Here is a 25,663-nt window from a genome sequence, read left to right on the forward strand (position 1 = left end):
ATATCTGCCCTCCTTGTCGACACCACCTCAGCCGCCTCAAACGCCACCCTATTTCCCCACCAGAATCGCCACCCCCCGGTTCTTCGCGTCCAATCCTGAGTGAAAAACCTGCCCCACCCACCCCTTCCTGAGACGAACCTGGTCCGCCACCTTCAAGTGGGTCTCCTGGAGCATAGCCACGTCCGCCTTCAACCCCTTCAGATGAGAAAATACCCTAGTTCTCTTAACCGGCCCATTCAGCCCCCTCACGTTCCAGGTAATCAGCCGGATCAGAGGGCAACCCGCCCCCCTCCCCCGCCGGCTAGCCATAGCTTATCCACTGCTCGCCCCAGGCCAGCTCGCCCCGCCCGACCCGTTCCCCATGGCGATAACGCCTCCCCTCTACCCCTCCGACCCACACCAGCTCCTTCCTGGCCATTCCAGCAGCAACCCGGTATCCCCCCCACCCCCGGCTAGGACCCCTCCTAGCCGCGACGCACCCTCCATGGTACTTCCGTGAGTCAGCTGACTTCTGCTGACCCCGGCAGCTCCCGCCAAAACCCATCCCCTCCCGTCATGGGGTCATCCCCCTCTTGCCACACCTCCTTGGCACCGCTTCAGTGCGGGAAAGAAAACCATTAGAGGCCACACCGCCAGCTCCGCCCCCCCTGCCCCGCCGCGCGGGAAACCAGAGGAAAGCCCGTGCTTTCACACTGCCACACCCCACCCTTCTGACGCAGCTCCCCAAAGTCCAGTTTCACCCCAACCCCCAGCCCCGTACAGAAGAGAACATATAAAATATAAACCCCCCACATATCCCACACCCATACCCAACAGACAGACCCACCCGGAAACAGAGCAAAAAGAAAACCAGCATAAAAAACACACATGTCAAAGTTGAACAGCAAAAGCGAAAACAGCAACGGCCATAGTGTGTCCACAGACCCTAGTTCGAGTCCAGCTTCTCCGCCTGTACAAAGGCCCACGCCTCCTCCGGGGACTCGAAGTAGTGGTGCCGGTCCTTGTATGTCAACCACAGGCGCGCAGCCTGCAGCATTCCAAATCTGACCTGCTTGGCATGCAGCACCGCCTTCGTCCGGTTAAACCCGGCCCGCCGCTTAGCCACCTCCGCACTCCAGTCCTGGTAGATTCTCACTACCGAATTCTCCCACTTGCTGCTCCTCTCTTTCTTGGCCCAGCGCAGCACACACTCCCGGTCGCTAAATCGATGGAACCGCACCAGCACCGCCCTCGGGGGCTCATTTGCCTTAGGCCTCCTGGCCAGCACTCTATGAGCTCCCTCAAGCTCCAGGGGCAAATGGAAGGACCCCGCTCCCATCAACGAGCTCAAGATCGTGGTCACATACGCCGGGAGATCCGACCCCTCCAGCCCCTCCGCCAGGCCCAGGATCCTCAAATTCTTTCGCCTCGTGTGAACGTCCAGCTCCTCCAAGCGGTCTTGCCACTTTTTGTGAAGTGCCTCGTGCAACTCCACTTTCCCCACGAGGACCAGGGCCTCCTCCTCCCTCTCAGCGGCCTGCTGCTGCAACTCCCGAATGGACACCCCCTGGGCCCCAAGCAGCTTGTTGGTAGTCGCATTCAGGGAGTCCAGCAGCTCAGCCTTCAGCTCCGCAAAACAGCGCAGAAGAGAGGCCTGCTGCTCCTGCGCCCACTTCCACCAGTCCTTGGGTGTTCCGCCATTTTGTCCTTCTTCCCCCGCTTTTCTTGGGGAGCTGCTGCAGTCTTTTCTTTTGCCCCACTCCGGGTGAGCACCATAAATTATGGGGAATGCTCCTCTAGACACCTTCCCCCACCGGGATTCGTCGAAACAGCGCCGTTTGGGGCCCTCAAATCGGCCCAAAAGTCCTTAAATAGCAGGAGCTGCCGAACATAGAACATAGAACAGTACAGCACAGAACAGGCCCTTCGGCCCTCAATGTTGTGCCGAGCCATGATCACCCTACTCAAACCCACGTATCCACCCTATACCCGTAACCCAACAACCCCCCCCCCCTTAACCTTACTTTTATTAGGACACTACGGGCAATTTAGCATGGCCAATCCACCTAACCCGCACATCTTTGGACTGTGGGAGGAAACCGGAGCACCCGGAGGAAACCCACGCACACACAGGGGGAGGACGTGCAGACTCCACACAGACAGTGACCCAGCCGGGAATCGAACCTGGGACCCTGGAGCTGTGAAGCATTTATGCTAACCACCATGCTACCCTGCTGCCCCAAACGTGCGGCTTAGCTCCGCATAGCCGCAATCGGAAGTCAGTAGTGGAAAGGTTGACTGTTCTTCACAGGCTATGGCCTAGCCTTAGAAGTACAATCTAACCTGGGTTCTAAATTTATGTCTGAAGTTTCCTCGGCTATAATTTGTAGTTTAGCTGTCAAGCAACTAAAGTCGGCCGCCTATAATCCACAAACTGAGGGAGCTTTGTAGAGATATCAGCCTCTCAAAACCATAATAAAGGCTTATTGCCATGAATGTCCAGGAGTTTGGGATAAGGGATTGGATTTTTTGCTATTTGCCACCGGGCATCCTCTGAATGAATCTACTGGGTTTAGCCCATTTGAGTTATTCTATGGCCATTAAGTATGGGGTCCATTAGGTTGTCGAGTGAGAATTTTCTAAAACAACAGGACGAATCCTCAATGTTGGATTACGTGTCCACGTTTCAACAAAGACTCACAGGAGCTTGTCAGGTAGCCCAAGAGGATCTAAAGTTTTTGGGGCGAAAAATGAAAATGTGGACAAACATGCCAGGTCCAGAACATTCCAAGCTGAAGATGAGGAATCACTGGTATTGTTGCTTTTGCAGGTGAACCTTTGAAAGTTAAATTCAGCAGCCCCTATTGAGTAGTTAGGAAGGTGAGTAAGGTGATTTACTGAACAAATACTCCAGATTGGAGGAAGAAGGATCAATTATGCCACATAAATATGTTGAACAAATATCATTGTAGGGAAGAGGACAGGAAGGAAACAGTGTGTCAGGTGGGAGAAGGACTGGAAGAGGACAGACATAGTAAGAGTGAGGTAGGGGAAGTGGTTGACAGTTCACAGACCGACCCTCCTGTAGTACGAATTACAAATATGGTAATACTCGAACATTTAGATGCTGAGTTGGCATACTTAGAAGGAAAAGATTTCTTAAGGCTCTCTCCCTCTCCCATTTTCTGCTTTACCTCTTCTTTCCAACCTCTCCACTACCCCATCTTCCGTATCATCTCCAATTCCTCTCTCCCTCAGTCTCTACATCTCCAATTCCTCTCTCCCTCCATCTCCATATCTCCAAATCCTCTCTCCCTCCGTCTCCACATTTCCAATTCCTCTCTCCTTCCATCTCCACATCTCCAATTTCTCTCTCCCTCCGTCTCTACATCTCCAATTCCTCTCTCCCCCATCTCCAATTCCTCTCTCCTTCCATCTCCACATCTCCAATTCCTCTCTCCCTCCGTCTCCACATCTCCAATTCCTCTCTCCTTCCATCTCCACATCCCTAATTCCTCTCTTCCTTCATCTCCACATCCCCAATTCCTCTCTCCCTCCCTCCCTCCATCTCCAATTCCTCGTTCCCTCCGTCTCCACATCTCCAATTCCTCTCTCCCTCCCTCCCTCCCTCCATCTCCAATTCCTCTCTCTCCATCTCCACATTTCCAATTCCTCTCTCTCCTTCCATCTCCACATCTCCGAGTCCTCTTTCCCTCCATCTCCAAATCCTCTCTCCTTTCCATCCTTAGCCTCTCTCCTTTTCCCTTCCCTCTAATTATTCTATTTGTTCCTCACTCCTCTTTGACTTTTAATTTGTGCTAATAGTCCACTTCTCCTGGCACATGTTTCCTTTGGTCGGAGGCCGGAGGCCGGGGCGAGCTGCGCTGAGACAAAAGGCGCCAATCCGCCTGCGAGCCGGAGTCGGTGTTCCGCCTGAAGCGGAACCGGAGCGGGAGGAACGATTCTGCGCAGACCCATTGCTGCTGGAGCCCGGCCGGACCCAGAAACCGTGACACAACCGGAAAAGAGAGCCTGAGGTGCGGGGGGCAAGGGCGAGCGGGAGAGTGACCCCATAGCAACTAATAACCGCCATGGCAACCGGGGAGAGCCTCATAGCAACTAATAAGCCCCATAGCAACCGAGGAGAGCCCCATAGCAACCGATAAGCCCCATAGTAACCGGGGAGAGCCCTATAGCAACCAATAACCCCCATAGCAACCGAGGAGAGTCCCATAGCAACTAATAAGCCCCATAGCAACCGATAAGCCCCATAGCAACCGGGGAGAGCCCTATAGCAACCAATAACCCCCATAGCAACCGGAGAGACCCCATAGCAACCGAGGAGAGCCCCAGAGCAACTAATAACCCCCTTAGCAACCGGAGAGAGCCCCATAGCAACTAATAACCCCCATAGCAACCGGGGAGAGCCCCATAGCAACTAATAACCCCCATAGCAACCGGGGGAGCCCCATAGCAACTAATAACCCCCAGAGCAACTAATAACCCAAATAGCAACTGGGAGAGCCCCCATAGCAACCGCAGAGAGCCCCATAGAAACTAATAACTCCCATAGCAACTAATAACCCCATAGCAACCGGGGAGAGCCCCATAGCAACTAATAACCCCCTTAGCAACCGGAGAGAGCCCCATAGCAACTAATAACCCCCATAGCAACTGGGGAGAGCCCTATAGCAACTAATAACCCCCATAGCAACCGAGGAGAGCCCCATAGCAACTGGGGAGAGCCCCATCAGCAACTAATAACCCCCATAGCAACCGGGGAGAGCCCCAGAGTAACTAATAACCCCCATAGCAACCGGGGAGAGCCCCATAGCAACTAATAACCCCCATAGCAACCGAGGAGAGCCCCATAGCAACTAATAACCCCCACAGCAACCGGGGAGAGCCCTATAGCAACTAATAACCCCCATAGCAACCGAGGAGAGCCCCATAGCAACCGGGGAGAGCCCCAGAGTAACTAATAACCCCCATAGCAACCGGGGAGAGCCCCATAGCAACTAATAACCCCCATAGCAACCGAGGAGAGCCCCATAGCAACTAATAACCCCCACAGCAACAGGGGAGAGCCCCATAGCAACTAATAACCCCCTTAGCAACTGGGGAGAGCCCCATAGCAACTAATAACAACCAAAGCAAACGGGGAGAGCCCCATAGCAACCTGGGAGCGCCCCACAGCAACTAATAAGCCCATATCAACCGGGGAGAGCCCAATAGCAACCGGGAGCCCCATAGCAACCGGGGAGAACCACCTTAGCAACCAAACCCCCATAGCAACCTGGGAGATCCCCATGCTAACTAATAACCCCCTTATCAACCGGGGAGAGCCCCATAGCAACCTGGGAGTGCCCCACAGCAACTAATAACCCCATAGCAACCGGGGAGAACCCCCTTAGCAACCAAACCCCCATAGCAACCGGGGAGAGCCCCTTAGCAACTGGGGAGAGCCCCATAGCAACTAATAACCCCCACAGCAACCGCGGAGAGCCCCATAGCAACCTGGGAGTGCCCCACAGCAACTAATAACCCCATAACAACCGGGGAGAACCCCCTTAGCAACCAAACCCCCATAGCAACTGGGGAGAGCCCCATAGCAACTAATAACCCCCTTAGCAACTGGGGAGAGCCCCATAGCAACTAATAACCCCCACAGCAACCGCGGAGAGCCCCATAGCAACTAATAACAACCAAAGCAACCGGGGAGAGCCCAATAGCAACCGGGAGCCCTATAGCAACCGGGGAGAACCACCTTAGCAACCAAACCCCCATAGCAACCTGGGAGATCCCCATGCTAACTAATAACCCCCTTATCAACTGGGGAGAGCCCCATAGCAACTCATAACTCCCATAGCAATGGGAGAGCCCCCATAGCAACCGCAGAGAGCCCCATAGCAACTAATAACTCCCATAGCAACCGGGAGAGCCCCATAGCAACCGGGGAGAGCCCCATAGCAACTAATAACCCCCATACCAACCGGGGGTGCCCCTAAAGCACCGGGGAGAGCCCCACAGCAACCGGGAGCCCTCTTAGCAACCAAAAAAAACCTTAGCAACCAGGAGCCCCCATATCAGTGGGTTGGGTTCAGCCTCCCCATTGTTACTGGGGGAAACCCTCCCCATGGGGATCGAAGGAAAAGGGAACGTGTTTCTGCTACTTTGACATTTAGCCTTTGATTACAGAAGTAATTTCTACATTTCTAACAATTTTCGAAGTCCAAGTGATGTCTTTCAGTTGTGGTATTAAAAACCAAGTTCTTGCTCAGATAGATGTACCTAACAATATCGGGCTATTTGAAAAGTGATATCCCAGCCGCCATCAACCCCTAAGACAGATGATCATATTGCTGATTCATTTTTTTGAGGGCTCCTGCTGAAAATTGATGATCTTGTTCGCTTTGCTAACAATAATGAACCAATTTTTAAAGTAATTCACTTGGCTCCTTAGCACCTTGGAAGGTCCTGAGTACATGAAATGAGCTGTACAAATTCATCTGTATTTCTACAATTTTAAATATATATATAAATTCACGTGCATCCTTAAAACTACATACAAATCTCACTTAATTGGATGTGCTCAACCACAAAAGGTGCACTTATGGTGCTAAGCTACAAGATACAAATTAAGTGATCTTTATTTGTTCCTCTGAATGCAGTAAAACATCCATCGTGTTGAAGTACTGTTCAAGCAGCACTCAGTAATGGAACTTGCAACTGTTCTCTGCGCGATGTGCTACAGGAAGAGGTGCTGCAATTTAAACCACTCCACAAGAAAGATTTCCTTTTAGCTGTTTTACATTGTCGAGTGGAAACTAAATGTTCACTGCCAACCAATAAAAATGGAATTTTTAATGGCAATGGTCTTAACAAACACAGGAACTTAGGAACAGCTGAAGGCCATTCGGCCCACCAAGCATGTGCCACCATTCGATAAGATCATGGCTGATCCAGTTATGGTCCCAACTCCACTTTCCTGTCTGACCATCATAGCCCTTGATTCCCGTCTCTATCAAACATCTGTCTAATTCAGACTTCAATAAATTCAATGACCCAGTGTCCACGGCTCTCTGGAGAAGAGACTTCCATAGACTAACTACCCTCAGAACAAAATTCTCCTTAACTCCATCTTAAAAATGTGACCTATTATTAAATTCTGTTTCCTAATTCTAGTCTCTCCCACAAGAGGAAATAATCTCCCGATATTCGCCCTACAATTCCCCTTAGGATATTGTATGTTTCCATAAGATTACCTCTCATTCCACCTTGCCTAATAAATTTAATCGTTGCATGATAAAAGAGACGTCCACAATAAAAATATCAACAATGAATCTTTTGCTTCACAGTGCCAGGGACCCGGCTTTGATTTCTGGCTTGGGTCACTGTGCGGAGGCTGCATGTTCTCCCTGTGTCTGTGTGGGTTTCCTCCAGGTGCTCCGGTTTCCTCCCACAAGTCCCGAAAGACGTGCTTGTTAGGTGAATTGGACCTTCTGAATTCCCCCTCAGTGTATCCAAACAGGCGCCGGAGTGTGGCAACTAGGGGATATTCACAGTAACTTCATGATAATGTTAATGTAAGCCTACTTGTGACACTAATAAAGATTATTATTATTACAAAAATTTATGGGCAGTGGACAGGGGTTTAATATTGGTCATTATAGACATTGTCCTCAGACTCTACTGCAATCTCCATTCTTTCAACACTACCCCATTGCTTGACCTAGTTATTGTCTGAGGTTGTTATCAGTCTTGACATCCTATTTGACCCCGGAATGAGTTTCGAACACATATTCAACTCCATCACCAAGCTCACCAACTTCTAGCCTTGTCAAATCGCCCATCTTTGTTCTTGCCTTGTTTCACCCACGACTGAAAATCCCTTTATCTCTAGGCTTGACTATTCCAATGCGCTACTGTCCAATCTTCATCTTCCATAATTCCCATTAACTTAAACTTACCCAACTCTGCAGCTTATATCCTGAGTTGCACCAAGTCCCATTCATTCACTCATCGCACTTTTGCTTGCTGACCTACATTGCTACTAGTTTGATACCACCTCGATTCTAAAATTCTCCTTGTTTTCAAATCCCTCTATGGTCTTGCCTGTTCCTATTTCTGTAACCAAAATCTCTACACTTCTCCATTGTGGTTTCCGGCTCATCCCTGATTTTAATAACCCCACCACTGGTGGCTGGGCCTGAAGATCTGTAATCGCCCCCTTAAGCTTCTCTATCATCCCACCTTTTAGATATTCCTTATCTGGTCACCTGTCCAAAAATGGTCAGTAGTCTGGTGTCAGGTTTTGCTTTATACACACCTGCAAAGTGTTTCGGGGTATTTTACTGCATTGAAGACATTGGGTGCCATTCTCTGGACTGCCAGCTGCGGGTTTTTGGCAGTGCACCGTTGGCTGGCAGCGGGATTCTATACTCCGTCGCTTGTCATTGAGATTTCCCATTGAAGCCACCCCACACCCCCGGGGAACCCGCTGGTAGGGACGTGCTGTCGGGTGGGAAAAGTAAATTGCAATGACCGGAGAATATCAGCCATTATATAAACGCTAGTTGTTGGTTTGACAGCTTGATCTTGTGTTCCTCTTTTAGTGTGTTATGGCAGTGAAGAAGTGAGATTTACCAAGATTCATGGCAGACAAAAGGCAGCGGGCAAGAGTGCAAGGTGCATGGGCAGGCCCCAGTAATACTGCAGGAAGCTCATTTCAAGGTATGAGATACAAACAGAAATTTTAAATTAATAAACATTTCTTTTGAAACTGGCCACTGAAATTCAGAGTCACGGACAAAATGTATGGGTTTTCTTACTATGTATGATCAGTATGTTTTGTTTGGAAAGAGGTTTGTGTTTTCTTACCCCTTTGAGTATGTGCCAATTAATTACATTCAGCAGCAAGCTTTTGTGATTTAAAAATTAAGGAAGGTTATTTATTCTCACACACCCCGAATCGTTGTAGTATTACTTACATACACACACACTCACCGTTTATTCTCTCCGTGTGTGCGTGGGTTTCCTCCGGGTTCTCCGGTTTACTTCCACAGTCCAAAGATGTGCAGGTTAGGTGGATTGGCCATGCTAAATTGCCTCTTAGTGTCCAAAACTGCCCTTAGTGTTGAGTGGGGTTACTGGGTTATGGGGATAGGGTGGAGGTGTGGACTTTGGGTAGGCTGCTCTTTCCAAGAGCCGGCGCAGACCCGATGGGCCGAATGGCCTCCTGCACTGTAAATTCTCTGATTCTCACACACAGAGATTGAATACAGGTGAAGGTTCTAGTAATTTAAGTCTCTGAGATACGTTCTTCAGCCTCCCACATGACATAACTGGTTTCTTAAATGATTTTGATGAGCTTAAAGTTGAAGTGAGGGTCTTGGAAAAGCGAAGGGTTCACAGCAGGTTGTAAGGTTTCTTGCTGTCAAATAGCTCGGAGGTTGGTTCTCAGGCAAACATTTAACTAGAACTTGTTGTGAGGTTTGGGAGTCGTCATTTCTGTTGAGATCTCCCGCTTTCAAGATAATAGTTAACTAGCTTGGCTACCTGATGGCCTGTACCTACTTTGTTATTTACCGTTTATGTTGATTTCACATCCTGTGTTCTCGGTTAAAAGCTCTGAAATTCACACATCCGGCTAAAGCCATCATGATCCAATGGGACGGGGATAGGCGCCATTCACTTCCGTCTGCCACCAATTGAGTTCCAATATTCTTATTTGTTCGGTTTGAAACAGAGAGTCGGGAAGTCTGTAGTCCTTTTCTTTTGGCCCATCCGTAAACAAAGATATCCGTGAATTCCCCAGATGGCGGCGAATATCCAGATTTAATTCTGGATTTGCCTGAGACGTGATACTGACTGTAGCTCAAAGGTCACATGATTTTCAGCAGTTATTTGAATAGCTTTGTGTCCAGTTTTAAAAGTATTGACTTGAAAGTTCACAATACACTGGCATAGCATTCGGAGTTCTATCACGGGGAATGAGGATGGGTATCAGTGTTTGCATATTAGAATCTTTTAACTAAAAAACCCCTAGAAAATGCATAATCTGAGTTTTTCTAAGTGTTTAGTGACCCCCTTAGTCCCACTGTTTTATCTGCATGTAATTGCATCGAATGACGATTTGTCAGTTACCATTGACCAGAAACTGAACTGGACTAGCTATAAATGCTGTGGCTACAAGAGCAGGTCATAGGCTCGGAATCTTGTGGCGAGTACCCCATCTCCTGACACCCCTAAGCTTGTGCATCTAGAAGGACAAGGGCAGCAGGCACATGGCAACACCACCACCTGCGAGTTCCTCTCCAAGCCACTCACCATCTTGACTTGGAAATATATCGGTGTTCCTTCTCTGTTGCTGGGTGAAAATTCTGGAACCCCCTCCCCAATAGTACAATACCTACACCACCACATGGACTGCAGAGGTTCAAGAGGCAGCTCACCACCTCCATCTCGAGGGCAACTAGGTATGGGCAACAAATGTTGTCCTAGCCAGCAATGCCCACATATCATGAATGAATAAAACATGTTCATTTTAGTTCTCTAAAAAATGTCAAGAGTTGTGGAATCTTAATAATAAACATGTTTTGAGGTGCTGCTATGGAAATTAAAGTTCACAGTACCTTAGGATTGCAGCACAGATGCTGTATTGTGGCTTATGCAGCCTGAGGGCACAGTACTAGAGAATCTGAATTAGGATGTCCAAGGTTGCATCTCCGTCTCAATTGAGTGTTAAAATTGTGCTTTGCCTTTTGAGTTGACCAGTGTCGCTTGAATCACCAGGGGAAGAGAGAATCAATTTTTCATTCTCTTCTCTCCTCGGTTCTCTCTTCGCTTGAAAGAAGTATTTGCCAAAATGACTGAAGCATTGATGGGTAATGATGTGCGCAGCATGAAACATAATAATAATTTTTATTAGTGTCACATGTAGGCTTACATTAACACTGCAATGAAGTTACTATGAAAAGTCCCTAGTTGCCACACTACGGTGCCTGACAGGTACACTGAGGGAGAATTCAGAATGTCCAATTCACCTAACAAGCACGTCTTTCGGGACTTGTGGGAGGAAACTGGAGCACCCGGAGGAAACCCACGTAGACCAGGGGAGAACGTGCAGATTTCGCACAGCGACCCAAGCTGGGAATCGAACCTAGGTCCCTGGTGCTGTGGAACAACAGTGCTAACCACTGTGCTACCATGCCTCCAAATGAAGATTTGTCAGTTACCATACCTTGATCAAATTTTCTCTGGGCGATGTCCTAGGCGCAACCATCTTCAGCTGCTTCATCAGTGACCTATCCATCACAAAGTCAGAAGTGGGGATGTTCGCTGATGACTACACAATGTTCACTACCATTCACAACTCCTCAGATACTGAAAAAGTCCATGTCCAAATGCAGCAAGACCTGGACAATATTCAACCTTGAGCTGACAAGTGGCAAGTTACATTCATGCCACACAAGTTTCAGACAATGACCATCTCCTACGAGAGAGGATCTAACCATCACCCATTGACATTCAATTGCATTATCATCACTGAATCCTCCACTATCAACATCCAGGGCGTTACCATTGACTAGAAACTCAAATGGACTAGCCATATAAATACTGTGGCTGCAATAGCAGGTCAGAGGCTAGGAAAAACTAGACGAGTGACTCACTTCTGACGCCCCAAAGCTTGTCCACCATCCACAAGGCACAACAAGTCAGGAGTGTGATGGAGTACTCTCCACTTGCCTGGATGAGTACAGCTCCAACAATACTCAAGGAACTCAACAACATCCAGGACAAAGCAACTTGCTTGATTGCTATCCCTTCCACAGACATTCAATCCCTCAACCACCGACAAAGAGTGGCAGCCGTGTGTACCATCTACAAGATGCATTGCAGGTATTCACCAAGGTTTCTTAGGCAGCACCTTCCAAACCCATGACTACTACCATCTAGAAGGACAAGGGCAGCAGATACATTGGAACACCACCACCTGGAGGTTCCCCTCTCAGTCACTCCCCACCCTGACTTGGAAATATATCACCATTCCTTCACTGTTGCTGGGACAACATCCTGGAACTCCCTCCCTAATAGCACAGTATGTGTACCTACACCACAGGGTCTTCAGTGGTTTAAGAAGACAACTCACCACCACCTTCTGAAGGGCAACTAGCAATGGGCAATAAATGCTGGTCTAACCAGCGACACCCACACCCTGTAAATGAATCTGAAAAAGTCAAAGATAATAGATATGAACTTTGCAAGAGGTAAGGGAATGACTAAATCAAATTTAAGATGAACATTTTCTAACATTCTACGATAAGTGACCTTGCACGAGCTACTCAGAAGGGCCTCTGTGCTCACTTCTTTGAGCTGGTGTCCCCTGCCCAGCAACAAAGGTAAGTAAGGGAAAACCAATAAACTCTTGAATCATAGAATCATAGAATTTACAGTGCAGAAGGAGGCCATTCGGCCTATCGAGTCTGCACCGCTCCTTGGAAAGAGCACTAAGCCCACACCTCCTCCCTATCCCCGTAATCCAGGAACCCCACCTAACGTTTTTGAACACTAAGGGCAATTTATCATGGCCAATCCAGCTAACCTGCGCATCTTTGGACTGTGGAAGGAAGCCGGAGCACCCGGAGGAAACCCACGCAAACACGGGGAGAACGTGCAGACTCCACACAGACACTGACCCAAGCCGGGAATCGAACCTGGGACCCTGGAGCTGTGAGGCAACAGTGCTAACCACTGTGCTACCCGCCCAACCTTCAATCATCTCCAGTATTTTCCCGCCCCTTACCCGCTCTTGATCTTTTTATTGAGAACATTTGGCGTGACATCAGCTGCCTTAATTTCAATGGCCATCTCACTCACTCAAACCTGTCTCCCTCTGAACCTGCTGCACGCGAATGCCTACCCAGCAGAGGTATCTTATTCGATGGGTTTCACCACCCATATGGTTAATGTTTCCTGTCAATATGTAAAATTATAATGACATCAATACTTTATTTTGCTGTCATTATTGTGCTAATATAATGTTTTTTGTTGCTTTTGGGATAATACAAATGCTATTAAGTGTCAGGTTCTGCAAAACGTTAAATGAAAACACCATTCATGGGCCCAAACTATACATCAATGGATCCTGTGTAGACTCGATAGAATGTCTGCACCACAATGAAAAATAGAACGTTTTTTCAAAAGAACTAATTGCTTTGTCAATTTTGAATTTTGCTTCAAATTATTTAGCACGACAATTGTACGTCAAATCATCTTTTTTTAGATTTTCTCCCTCAACATCCCCCCCCCCCCCCCCCCCCCCCCCCCAACGCCCCTGGACTTCCCACATAAGTGGTCTGTGCTCTGCCTCTGCCAATGTTGTTGAGCCCACTACTCGAAGGTAGTCTGCAATGAATCATTTTTATTTTCCTTGCAGAGAGCACCTTTGCTTGGCACTCATTTTGAGTTGGGTGTTGCAAATGTGTGCATTTATTCTAACTCTGACTAGAGGGACGATCCTTTAAAACAGAGATGCGGAGGAATTTCTTCAGCCAGAGGGTGGTGAATCTGTGGAACTCTTTGCCGCAGAAGGCTGTGGAGGCCAAGCCACTGAGTGTCTTGAAGACAAAGATAGAAAGGTTCTTGATTAATAAGGGGATCAGAGGTTATGGGGAGAAGGCAGGAAAATGGGGATGAGAAAAATATCAGCCATGATTGAATGGCGGGGCAGACACGATGAGTCAAGTGGCCTAATTCTGCTCCTATGCCTTCTGGTCTTATAGTTTCATTGCATTGATGTTTATGATTGTGAGCTTGCTAATCACTCAGTACTTTGTAAGCATCATATTGCCAGTTCTGATTAAAGACTGCAGCTGAACCTTTGACCCATCTCTTCAGAGGCTTAAGAATATATGCTGTACATTTTCAGCATCCTGTATTTGCTTATTCCTAGTATTCTGAATTTTTGCTGTTTTATGATTTTATTTTGTAAATATCAATACTTGAAGGGAGTGCAAGTTGCTATTCAAACTATCCCATTGTCTCCAAGTATTTTCTTGGATTATGTAACCGAATCTTAAAAGGTCAACCACTTTACAGCGTGACATGAATTTTCATCTAGTTGGTGTGGGACATTCATTAAACTTACTTTTGCCTTTAATTTGAAATCAGCATAATTGCAAGCTGTTATTTAATTTAGGCTTATTTGAGAAAGAGAAATAATGCATTTGATAATAATCCTTATTAATGTCACAAGTAGGCTTACATTAACACTGCAATGAAGATACTGTGAAAAGCCCCTAGTCGCCACACTCCGACGCCCTGTTTGGGTACGCTGAGGGAGAATTCAGAATGTCCAATTCGCCTAACAAGCACGTCTTTCGGGGCTTGTGGGAGGAAACCGGAGAACCCGTGCAGACAGTGACCCAAGCCGGGAATTGAAGCCAGGTCCCTGGCGTTGTGAAGCACCATTGCTAACCACTGTGCTGCCGTGCCGCTGTTACATTTTTGAGAACCCATACTAATCCTTTTACCAGTTTAGTTGCACGATTGATCAAATCTGCGAATGGTCCTCAGATATGCTCACTGTACCCCTGAGGCACTGGCATGATTACACGACAAGTCCAGATGAGGGCAGCAGTGCTTAGCAACACTAATGACAGGATTAGAAAGTCATATTTTTTGAACAGTTGGATGCTGCTCTTTGCTTGTGTCCATGAACCAAACAAACTGAGCCTGAAATAATCATTTTTTCCTTGGTTTGTGAATTAATGTTATGAGTTGGGAGAAAATTTATATTTTAAAAATCTTGTTTCCTTTCCCCATTCAAGTCGCCCCATGCCACGTGGTGTCCACACCCCTGCGATGTCAGCGGCTGAAAGATTTCAGTTCGCACCGGACATCTCCAATCCCTTCTCTGGATCTGTTCATCATTATTTAAGGAAATCAAGAAAAAGGTTCTTCTCCTTGTGGTTACGCCCCTCTCAGCATTTATTCACTAAAGGTCAGATCATGGGCCGGATTCTCCGATTTGCAGACGAAGTGCTGATGCCGGCGTGGGAACAGTGGCGTATTACGCCAGAAAAAACGGCACAATAGCTACACCGATTCTGGGACCGTTGGGGGGCTTGCAGCCGTGTCGTGTTTTAAAGCTCCTGGCTCCCACAGCAAAAATGGCTGGAGAATGGCCAGGTCCGTGGCCACGCCGTGCAACATGGCGCGTGCAGGCCCGGCTGCCAAATAATGTCCCCTGTAGCCAGCCTTGCCACCCCCCACCAGTGTCGCCAGCCGCCGCCGAAGCCCAATGGAATGGCTCTCACCCCCCCTCCCGACTGTGGCGGCGCTGGACACCGTCTGCAGCCGCCATGCGGGTCCATAGAAAAAATATGACGAGTGATCCACGCCGACGGGAAATGGGCCCATCGGGGCAGAGTATCGGCGGAGGGCCTAAGGTGACGTCCTGAGGCACCCTGACGGTGTGCGGCATTCTCCTTGAGGATGACGCCGTTTTTGAGGAGGCGGAGTATCGCAAAAGTGGCGCCTACCCCGATTTCGGTGCAAATGGGGATTCTCCAGCTGATCGCCGAACGTAATTTTGGCTTCGGCGACCGGAGAATCCAAACCCATGTATGGCATTGCCGTGGATTACTTAAGATGTAAAATCACATCTCACCTTGGTGCTCTCTATACAGGGTAAAGCACCACAGATATAGTAGATTCTGGGGCTTAAGCTTAAGTAGGGTGCAGTTTCCAAGAGCCGGTGCAGACTCTGTGTTCCGAATGGCTTCCTTCTGCACTGTAAATTCTATGATTCTATGATTGAAGAGTGTATTGGTTTTCCCCTACTTAAAACAAAGGTACCCAATGATGATTATAGTGTCAGTATAGGACATAGACTGAAAGCCGTGGTTTCCCATATAGTGAGTTGCCAATTGTTACTGTTGAAAGCAGAGTTGCCCGGGATCGCTCTTCTGTAGTTCACAAAAGCTAGCATTAATAGCAGAGGGTAAAGTGAATTTTACCTAAATGTACCAGAGAAAAAACCTGAAGAGGGGAGGGCAAGTACAAAGTCAGGGTTGCGGGTAAGAGTTTAACGATGGAAGATGTGACCAAATTCACATCCATAGATGCCATTTTCTGCCATAAAAATAGTAGATCTACTGAGATGACAGCGAGCCATTGATATCACTAATTGACTTGAGACCCTTTTAATGTAAAAACATATTCTGGGAGAAATTTTAATGAGACTGGGAGAAAAGTCTCCACAGAAATGTAGTTTTGCTGGAATAGACATCGTCACTGGTGAGCATTGTGGTAGTCACCACTGTTGTATATATCACATACAAGATGTAATACGGTAAGGCTCCTGTACTACAGGTACGGGGGTAGATCCCTGCCTGCTGGCCCAGTAGCTCTCACCGAGCTGCAGCCATTTCGGCAGCAGCTGCAGGAGGCAACACATCTCTGATCAATAAAGCCTCGATTACACTCTACTCTCGTCTCGTCGTAATTGATAGTGCATCAATGTATTAAGCAGAGATTTTACACGATGGACCTCCGCATCAAGCCAGATCGCCTGCAGTTGCACCCTCAAGCAGACAACGCCAAGTTGCCCTTCGCCCACTGGCTAGCTTGCTTTGAAGCCTACATTGGATCTGCAACAGAACCACCCACAGAGGCACAGAAACTCCAGATCCTGTGTACACGGCTGAACTCCGATATCTTCCCCTCATCTGGGATGCGCCCACCTACGCTGAGGCTATGGCGCTTCTGAAAGAGATACACCCAGCAGACCAACAAACTCTACGCCAGGCACCTCCTGTCCACGCGGCATCAACTCCCCTGTGAGTCTGTGGAAGATTTCTGGCGTGCCCTGCACGCCCTGGCGAGGGACTGCGATTGCCAGGCCGTTTCAGCTCCTAATCAGGCATGCTCTCGTTACGGGCATAAGGTTGGCGTACATCCGCCAGCGTCTCTTTGAAGGGGCTACCCTCGACCTCGCGGCGACCAAGAAACTCGCAATCTCACTAACAGTTGCCTCCCGTAATGAAGCGTACGCCCCCGACTACACGGCGCCCCCCTCCTGGACATCGTGGACCCCACCAGCGAACACCCCATCGTGGACCCCACCAGTGACCGCCCCATCGTTCACCCCACCAACGACTCCCCCAATCAACCCCAAGGCTGCGCCGTGCGGCAGCCAGCCAACCCCGGGGGACCCAAGTGCTACTTCTGTGGACAGACAAAGCACCCCCGGCAGCGCTGCCCGGCGCAGACCGCACTCTGCAAGGCCTGCGGGAAGAAAGGACATTTCACTGCTGTGTGCCAGGCCCACTCGATCACTGCTGTAACCAGGCCCATTGATCCTGCACCCCCACGTGCGACCCGTGGATGCCGCCATTTTCGTCCCCACAGAACACTTGCGGCCCATGGGTGCTGCCATCTTACTTGCCTCATGACACGTGCGGCCTGTGGGCGCTGCCATCTTCCACCCCCCCAAAATCAGGCCTCATGCGGCCCATGGGCGTCGCCATCTTCTACACTGCTCGCCACGTGCGCCCCATGGGCCCCTCCATCTTCCCCGCCTCAGGACCCCTGCTCATCGGGCACCTCATTGGCCCGCTCATCGCCTGCAACCGCTGCCGACCAGCCAGGGGCCTTCCAGCTACAGCTCGCCTCCATCCGATCAACCAGTCCCCAGGCAGGCAGGCTCATGCCATTCTTTTCACGCACCCTCCATGCCTCCGAAATTTGGCACTCCTCCATCGAGAAGGAGGCCCAAGCCATTGTAGAAGATGTGTGGCATTGGAGGCATTACCTGGCCGGCAGGAGATTCACTCTCCTCACTGACCAACGGTCGGTTGCCTTCATGTTCAATAACACAAAGTGGGGCAAGATCAAAAACGATAAAATCTTGAGGTGGAGGATCGAGCTCTCCACCTACAATTATGAGATTTTGTATCGCCCCGGTAAGTTCAACGAGCCCCCCCGACGCCCTATCCCGAGGTACATGTGCCAGCGCACAAGTGGACCGACTCCAGACCCGACACGACTCTCTCTGTCACCCAGGGGTCACCCGGTTCTTTCACTTCATAAAGGCCCGCAATCACCAGAGGTCAGGGATATCACCAGAGACTGCCAGGTCTGCGCGGAGTGCAAACCGCACTTCTACCAGCCCGACCGCGCGCATCTAGTGAAGGCCTCCCGTCCCTTTATACGCCTCAGCGTGGATTTCAAAGGGCCCCTCCCCTCCACTGACCGAAACAGGTACTTCCTTAACGTGGTTGACGAATACTCCAGATTCCCCTTTGCTGCCCCATGCCCCAATATGACGTCTGCCACAGTCATTAAAGCACTCAACACCATCTTCGCCCCGCTCGGTTTCCCTGCCTACATCCACAGTGACCGGCGGTCCTCCTTTATGAGTGATGAGCTGCGTAAGTACCTGCTCAGCAAGGGCATCGCCTCGAGCAGGACGACCAGCTACAACCTCCGGGGAAATGGGCAGGTGAGAGGGAGAATGGGACGGTCTGGAAGGCTGTCCAGCTGGCCCTACAGTCCAAAAATCTCCCGGTCTCCCGCTGGCAGGAGGTCCTCCCCGACGCCCTTCACTCCATCCGATCACTACTTTGCGACTAATGCAACCCCCCATGAACGTCTCCTTGCCTTCCCCAGGAAGTCCACCTCCGGGGTTTCGCTCCCAACGTGGCTGGCAGCTCCAGGACCCGTTCTTCTCCGCAAGCACGTGCGGCTCCACAAGACGGACCCGTTGGTCGAGAGGGTACAGCTACTCCATGCAAACCCGCAGTACGCCTACGTGGTGTACTCTGACAGCTGCCAAGACACAGTCTCCCTCAGGGACCTGGCACCACCCTTCCTCCCCCCAGCGCACCTCACCACAGCCCCCATTCCAGGATGATCCGTCCTCCCCTTGGTCCCACCCAGGGATGGAGATGAAGTCTACATGCTCCCGGAGTCACCGGCGACCGAGCCGACGCCTGCATCGCCACCGGAACTGCGGCGCTCACAACGGAGGATCAAGGCACCCGATCGGCTGAATTTGTGAACTTTCCCCAAAATGTTAACCTTAAATGCATGCAAATAGTTTTTCCACCACCCTCGCTGGACACTTTTTTTTTAACAGGGGGGTGAATGTGGTCGTTACACTTGTATATATCACGTACGAGATGTAATACGGTAAGGCTCCTGTACTACAGGTACGGGGGTAGATCCCTGCCTGCTGGCTCCGCCCAGTAGGCGGAGTATAAATGTGTGTGCTCACCGAGCTGCAGCCATTTCGGCAGCAGCTGTAGAAGGCAACACATCTCTGCTTAATAAAGCCTCGATTACACTCTACTCTCGTCTCGTCGTAATTGATAGTGCATCAAGCATATGTAAACGATTGATTTTGATCTTTGGTGTACTTAAAATAAGCAATGCTGATTGAGAATATAAAAGAGCATTTTGTGTTTGTAATATATGAAATTTTAAATGTAGTGTGACATTTATTTTTAGTTAACAGACGTTCTTCAGAAAATGTTGCTGGAGCACCCTGGCCACCAAAAGGACAGGCAGCGCCTGATAGAAGATTTGTCTATCAAAATCCAACAGAGGTAATATTAAGAATTAAATGGTTTGTTTTGGGGGGGGGTTTGTGATCCTACCTGGTTCAGTACATTGTGTTCAATTTTTACTCATGATGCAATTCAGTGACGTACAGTACGTACGGCAAATATCCATAATGCACGGGAATCAAATGTGCTTTTCATGAGTAGAGATCAACTTTATATTTTGTTTGATACAGACCAGCAACAGACTTGCCAGACAGATCTCTGCATTCACTCCACAGGCAGAATAAGCACAGGAGAAGTACATGCTTCACTTGGCAGAAGGATCTTTAAAAGTGCAGTCACACTTTTTTCTAATGAGAATAGAAAGTGCTGACATGCCCCTCCTTGGTCATTGGTTCATGCAGTTAGTAGATGTTTTATCAAGCCCCGTGTTAGTGTTTGTAATGGAAAGCGTTCCACGCAATCTCTCCTCATTCGCGTTGTGCATTATAATACACTGACCCTGACACATTTCAGTTGCGTACTTTATATTTACTATGTACTAAGTCACAATGCTGAGAAAGGTTGATATAAATGTTAGCCAGTGCCGCTGGTGTCTTACGAAATGCCGAATATTTGGTGGTGTAACTTCTTGATGCATGTTAATTACTTGCCAATTTTCCTGTTTTCAACAAATAGCAACTGTAAATTCTACTGAAGTATCCTGTCTTGTGTTTAAAGCACAGCCTAAATGAGTGAAAACTTTGTGCTTAGCTTTGCATATTGCAGTTGATCTTAAAGGTTCATTCACTCCCGAACAAGCTTTAATTCATCTATGTGTCTTTCAAAACATCTAAAAAGCATGCTGGCTAGAATTTTATGCATGAAAACCCAAATGTGACTTAGTTATCAGAACTATCGAAGAGGGCAGATTCTTGATCTTATTGGTCTTTTATAGCACAGTATTGTCCCTGGCAGCGTTTTTGATCATTAGGAAATTTGCTCCTTGGCTGTAAAGGTCACAGCATCTATGTGTTTCATATTTCTGCAGTCTCTGCCTTGGATTTTGGTATTGAAACCAAAAGCAGAACCTGGGTTTGTGTTTCTGATATCCAGTAAGCCAGTCTGAAGGCTTTGCTAAGTTAAAGGAAACAAGACAACGCCATTAATCATGGTTAAAAAAAAGTCTAATGAATGGGTTAATTTTCATAGGTATAAAAGGACTACTGTATTACAAAACGGGCCGGTTGATTTAATTGATTTTTAGAACCAAAGAATTAATTAGAACCCACATTATCAATATGAACATTCAAAATTTTGAATCAAACATTCTTAGATTGCTATCTCATTTTATTTATTTATTTTCCTTCCTAACTGATGCCTACCCAGTGATGAAAGCCTGCAATTAATATGTGATTGATAGGGATAATTAATGTTTAGGTACATTGTTGTGATGATTGGGTGAGTTCGGACATAGGTAACTTCAAGTGTGTAACTATGTTGTGGGGGTGTATGATGGTGTGGGCGATAATGATGCATTGGAGAGGTAACCGTGGGCGGTGGACTGTGTGTGAACTATTTTTTTAAAATAAATTTAGTGTACCCAATTCATTCTTTTTTTTCCAATTAAGGGGGCAATTTAGCACGGCCAATCCACCTAGCCTGCATATCTTTGGGTTGTGGGGTCAAACCCACTCAGACACTGGGAGAATGTGCAAACTCCACACGGACAGTGACCCAGAGCCGGCATCGCGTGTGAACTATTTACCTTGCGGTTCAGAATAGAGAATATAGTTTGTGTTTTGAAGACTGCATGGCTGGGGCAGGTCATTTTTCCTGTCACTTCTTGAGATATCATTTCAAAAGACTTGTATTCCTCATGTCTCTGCATAAACGGGATTTAAATAAAAATCCCCTCTGTACTCATTATAACCAGCAGCACTGATAATTTGCCTCTTTTTGTTTTGAGGGTACACAGGTGACCTTTCACTGGTTGCTAATGTTGAAACTGATTTATTTTACAACTGCCCCTACAAATTCTTTCCTCTTTGTTTGGGAAGATCTGGGACCCACCCCGTTAGTACAGCTGAAGAAATTGTGATTGTAAATCTGAATCCTAATCGCTGTGCTCTGTGTGTTGTTATGCCAATTTCACATAGTCCTTAATCACCCTACATTTAAGATTTGTTTTTCAATTTTGCTTCTCAGTTTTCGTCTCATGTTTTTCCCAGGTTGTGAGAAAATGTGTGTGTGTGTGTGTGTGTGGCTTGAGATGGCGTAGTGGCTAAGACCCTTCATCTGTGTGAGGAAGCACCTGGCCTCCATTTGGCTCCGCTCCTGCGACCTGACCAAAGTTGAGAATTTGATATGTAAACAAGTGCACAAATGTTCAATTTAAAAGGAATCGGTCTTCTTCTCAGGGGAATATTATATAGAATGGAAGGAATCTAAAAATGGAAAAAAAAGTCTGAGGATAGTGTTGGAGTTGGATATATAAGTACGTTATCCTAAATCCCAAACCAATTAATTCAAATTCTGATCATTCAAACTTTTTCATACTAACCTCTTGTTACTTTACTGTGTACCATACTGCTTATTTAAAATCAGAAGCAGTTCATCATATTTTTCATAGTTCTCACTAAAGAAACAAAAGGTGTAGCTCAAGTTGTCTTTTTAGAAAATTAGGCACACTTCTGGTTATCAAAGAACAACCAAAGATTACATAACCACAGGATTAAATCTTCCCGGCAGAATAATGGCGTGGTAAGAAGAGATAAGCCGTGAGTTGTGAATGTCCAAAATTTATCGGTCAGTTTTGGCCCAATTTCACCCAATTGGCAACTCATCTTCAGCCGTCATGTTATTTTAAGAACGTGATGAATTTGTGCATTGATTGCTCAATAAACTTGTCACAAAATGTCAGGGTTCATGATTAAACCTTTTTAACAGCATGATAATTGTTAATGCGATGCTAGTGAGTTTCTCTGGGCCAGAAAGGGAATAATTGAGACAGTTGCATTTCATTCTTGCATATAATAAATTCTTCATCAGGATTTAAAAATTTTTAAATCATTACTTACTTTAAATTTCTGTCCCTTTTCTTTTAATTTTAATTCGCCATCCTTCTCCACCATGTCTCTGTTTCTTTCGCAATTCTTAATCTCAATGGCTAAGATGAGGTACTGTGTGCATCTTTCACTGAGGTCTCAAATGGATCATTGCACTCGCTGCGCTGTTATCAGTTCGCACTTCCAGCAGGTTGATCAGCAAAATATATTTGAACTGAGCAGGGCAGACTGCAAGATGCCCACTCCAACAATGTTTGACTAATCTCTTTCTCCTTCCCAAGTCTGATAGCTCAGTGAGATTTTCCAGCGAGTAGCTGAATCATACAGAGTAAGAAGTTTGCAGTTTATATTTGTGTTGAGTTCGCTGATCTGAACCAGAACACTACAATGTTGGCCTCTGTGCCAGGAAATTAGAGAGGGGAAAGTTCTCATCCCTCGCAGTTCTCTGCTAGCCACTGCAGATATTAGGTGAAAGTTTGCCTATTATCATACTCTCAGAGCCACAATATTTATCTGTTGTTGAATGTCAAGCATAGGTGGTTAGAATCTCTCTTGTGTGATGAATCTTGCACTTTGGAAAAAGCTTATATTTTCTTTTTGTAAAAGTCCTCCTAAATTGAAAGTGAAACTGAGAGAGAATTCTGGGAAGAGGGTCAATTGGATTTCTTGGGTGCGAAATCACTGTTAAGTAGCTAAACGCTGACTGAAGTTACTACGGTGAAGAAACAACAGGCTAATTAAAGCTAACAGTGTTTTGAGATACAGCTGGCCTGAGCAGTTGCAGAAGTTAAGGACTCAGACACCGAATTCCTGAGGCAGAAGCTGGAAGAAGGAGACTGGGACTGTGAAACTGGGTGTGATGCAACTAGTGTGCAAAGTTGTGGCAGCTAGCGTAGGACACCAAAAAGGCTGATTCTGAGGGCGGCACTGAGGTTTGAAGGATGTGTCTTGGGGCCGTGGGGAATCTGGTGTAGTGAGACTGGTGTGGTATGGTGAGACTGGTGTGGTATGGTGAGAGTGGTGTGGTGTGGTGAGACTGATGTGGTGTGGTGAGACTGCTGTCTGATGGGACTTCAGGCCTACTTTCTGTGTGAGTAAAGGAACCGACTTCCACCTAGGAAATACACAGAGTTGTGGGACTCTTGTTGAATTTAATGCAATATTTTGCTGAGGGAACAGTACTTGGAGTTTTGTATGGCACAGTGGTTAGCACTGCTGCCTTACAGCACCTCCACCAGGCACCCGGCTTCGATTCCAAACTTGCGTGACTGTCTGTGTGGAGTTTACACGTTCTCCCATGTCTGGGATTTCTTCCGGGGTCTCCGGTTTCCTACCACAGTTCAAAGATGAGCAGGTTAGGTGGATTGGCCATGCTAAACTGCCCCTTAGTTAGGTGGGGTTATGGGGATGAGGTGGCGGTGTGGGCCAAGGTGGGGTGCCTTTTCAGAGGGTGGGTGCAGACTTGATGGGCAAATGACCTTCTGCACTGTAGAAATTCTATGATTCTACAATCTTTGTCATATTGACTATTTAAAGAGAAATTTAGTTTTCTGTTTGAAGTATCATTCGTACTGTTATTGTTTAAATTATGTTGATTTTGATTTGCTTGTTACAGTAAAAATTTTAAAACGTGAAATCTTGTCCATCAGTTTCTTACTGTCGACATCGTGCCGATTACTTTCTTTTAAAAAGTTATCCATCTCTATGAGGATCGTAACAAATTGAGAGCTGTTGTGGAATCGATCCCAGAGGCTGTAAAATGGACACAGTGGAATTTTCCAGAGTGTAGGGTCGCTCCTGATGATTCCCATATTTTGCCTTTCTTTATTTTTTTGCATTATAATTTTGACCCATGGATACTTAATGGACATATATCTTTAAGTCAAGCAACAGAGAGAATGAGGAATGAAAACATTGCAACATAGTATATGGTGCTAGTTTTCGAGAAGTAGAACTCAGACTTTACGGCACCTGAGAAATGGGATGAGACGCTATTCAATTGCGTGGCTGGTGGCCATTGAATTGGCCAAAAGGCCATATTCTGCCTGGTAACAGGTGGTGATTCGATCCTGCCTGAGTGGGATGATTTCCAGAGCCCCATGGAAAGCATAGTTGGGTCCTGGATGTTCAAGGAAGAAGGAGCTGTCAGTGCCTGCTCTCTCTCTCTCTTTCTCTCTCCTCTCTCTCTCTCTCTCTCCAGAAATACTGTGAACTGCTATATTTCTGAACCTATAGAGAACATAAATGAACTAATCTACAGTGAAAATCTTGAACTGAAAGCCTTGAAGGAAGGTGTGCTAGAAACAACCATTTGAAACAAAGACTCTGACTTGTTATTTTACACCCCTCTTCTCTCCTCTGTGTTTGTTATGTATGTGCGTAGAGGTGGGACGAGTTTAATTGGGGGAGGGGGGGGGTTATGAATTAGATAATAGTTGACCTGTTGTATTTGCTGCATATTTAATAATTGCTACTGTTATGAACTTAATTGTGTTTAAATTTACAAACCTGGTGACCTTATAGTTATTGGTTAGCTGAGGGCCAACGATTGGGTGTTTTTGTAAGAAATATTTATTGATTTCAATTGTGTTGCGACTCCGGGTCAAGTGGGGCTGCAATTGACCGCGTAGCCCAGGGTGTCGTGACAAGAGATTAAACAAGATTTCACATTTACTTTTGCTGTATTCAGTGGGAAGTCAACATGACTACATATAATGCTCAAGTGTTTTTGGAGAGAGTGAACTGTCTGTTAACACCGTAGAACAATTAACACATGACAGTTTGAAGGCTCTGGCAGAGGGATTAGACATCAACTTGAAATCAGGAGCTAGGAAAACAGGGATTGTTGAAGAATTGGCTCATCACTTGGAGTTCAAGGAAAAAAATGTTGGTTCGACTAATGTTCAGGTAAAATTCGCAAAAACAAAAATCAAAAGGTGAAATTAGAAAGAGATAAGAGACAGAATTAGAATAAGAAAAGTCAAAACTTTAATCTGAAAGAGTAAGAGAGCGAGAAAAATTAGAAAGGGAGAAGTTGGAAAGATATAGCAAAAGGGAAATGAGAAC

The 25,663-nt window shown here is 47.1% G+C and overlaps 1 protein-coding gene across 2 annotated transcripts in view; it reads left to right on the forward strand.

Annotated features, from left to right (window-relative positions):
• Positions 1-3,746: 3,746 nt before the first annotated feature.
• alkbh3 (alkB homolog 3, alpha-ketoglutarate dependent dioxygenase) overlaps positions 3,747-25,663 on the forward strand; it is a 97,220-nt gene continuing 75,303 nt past the window's right edge. Inside the window, exons 1-3 of one of the 2 annotated variants that reach the window (XM_038808279.1) lie at positions 3,747-4,016; positions 8,595-8,712; positions 19,495-19,592. In XM_038808279.1, coding sequence (XP_038664207.1) covers positions 8,634-8,712; positions 19,495-19,592 — 177 coding nt within the window. In that variant the 5' untranslated portion in view covers positions 3,747-4,016; positions 8,595-8,633. Of the gene's footprint in view, positions 4,017-6,712; positions 6,740-8,594; positions 8,713-19,494; positions 19,593-25,663 lie in introns of those variants that run through there. The other variant, XM_038808280.1, reaches the window with a different exon arrangement.

This window comes from Scyliorhinus canicula, chromosome 9, assembly GCF_902713615.1.
Source record: "Scyliorhinus canicula chromosome 9, sScyCan1.1, whole genome shotgun sequence".
Classification (NCBI taxonomy): Eukaryota; Metazoa; Chordata; class Chondrichthyes; order Carcharhiniformes; family Scyliorhinidae; genus Scyliorhinus; species Scyliorhinus canicula.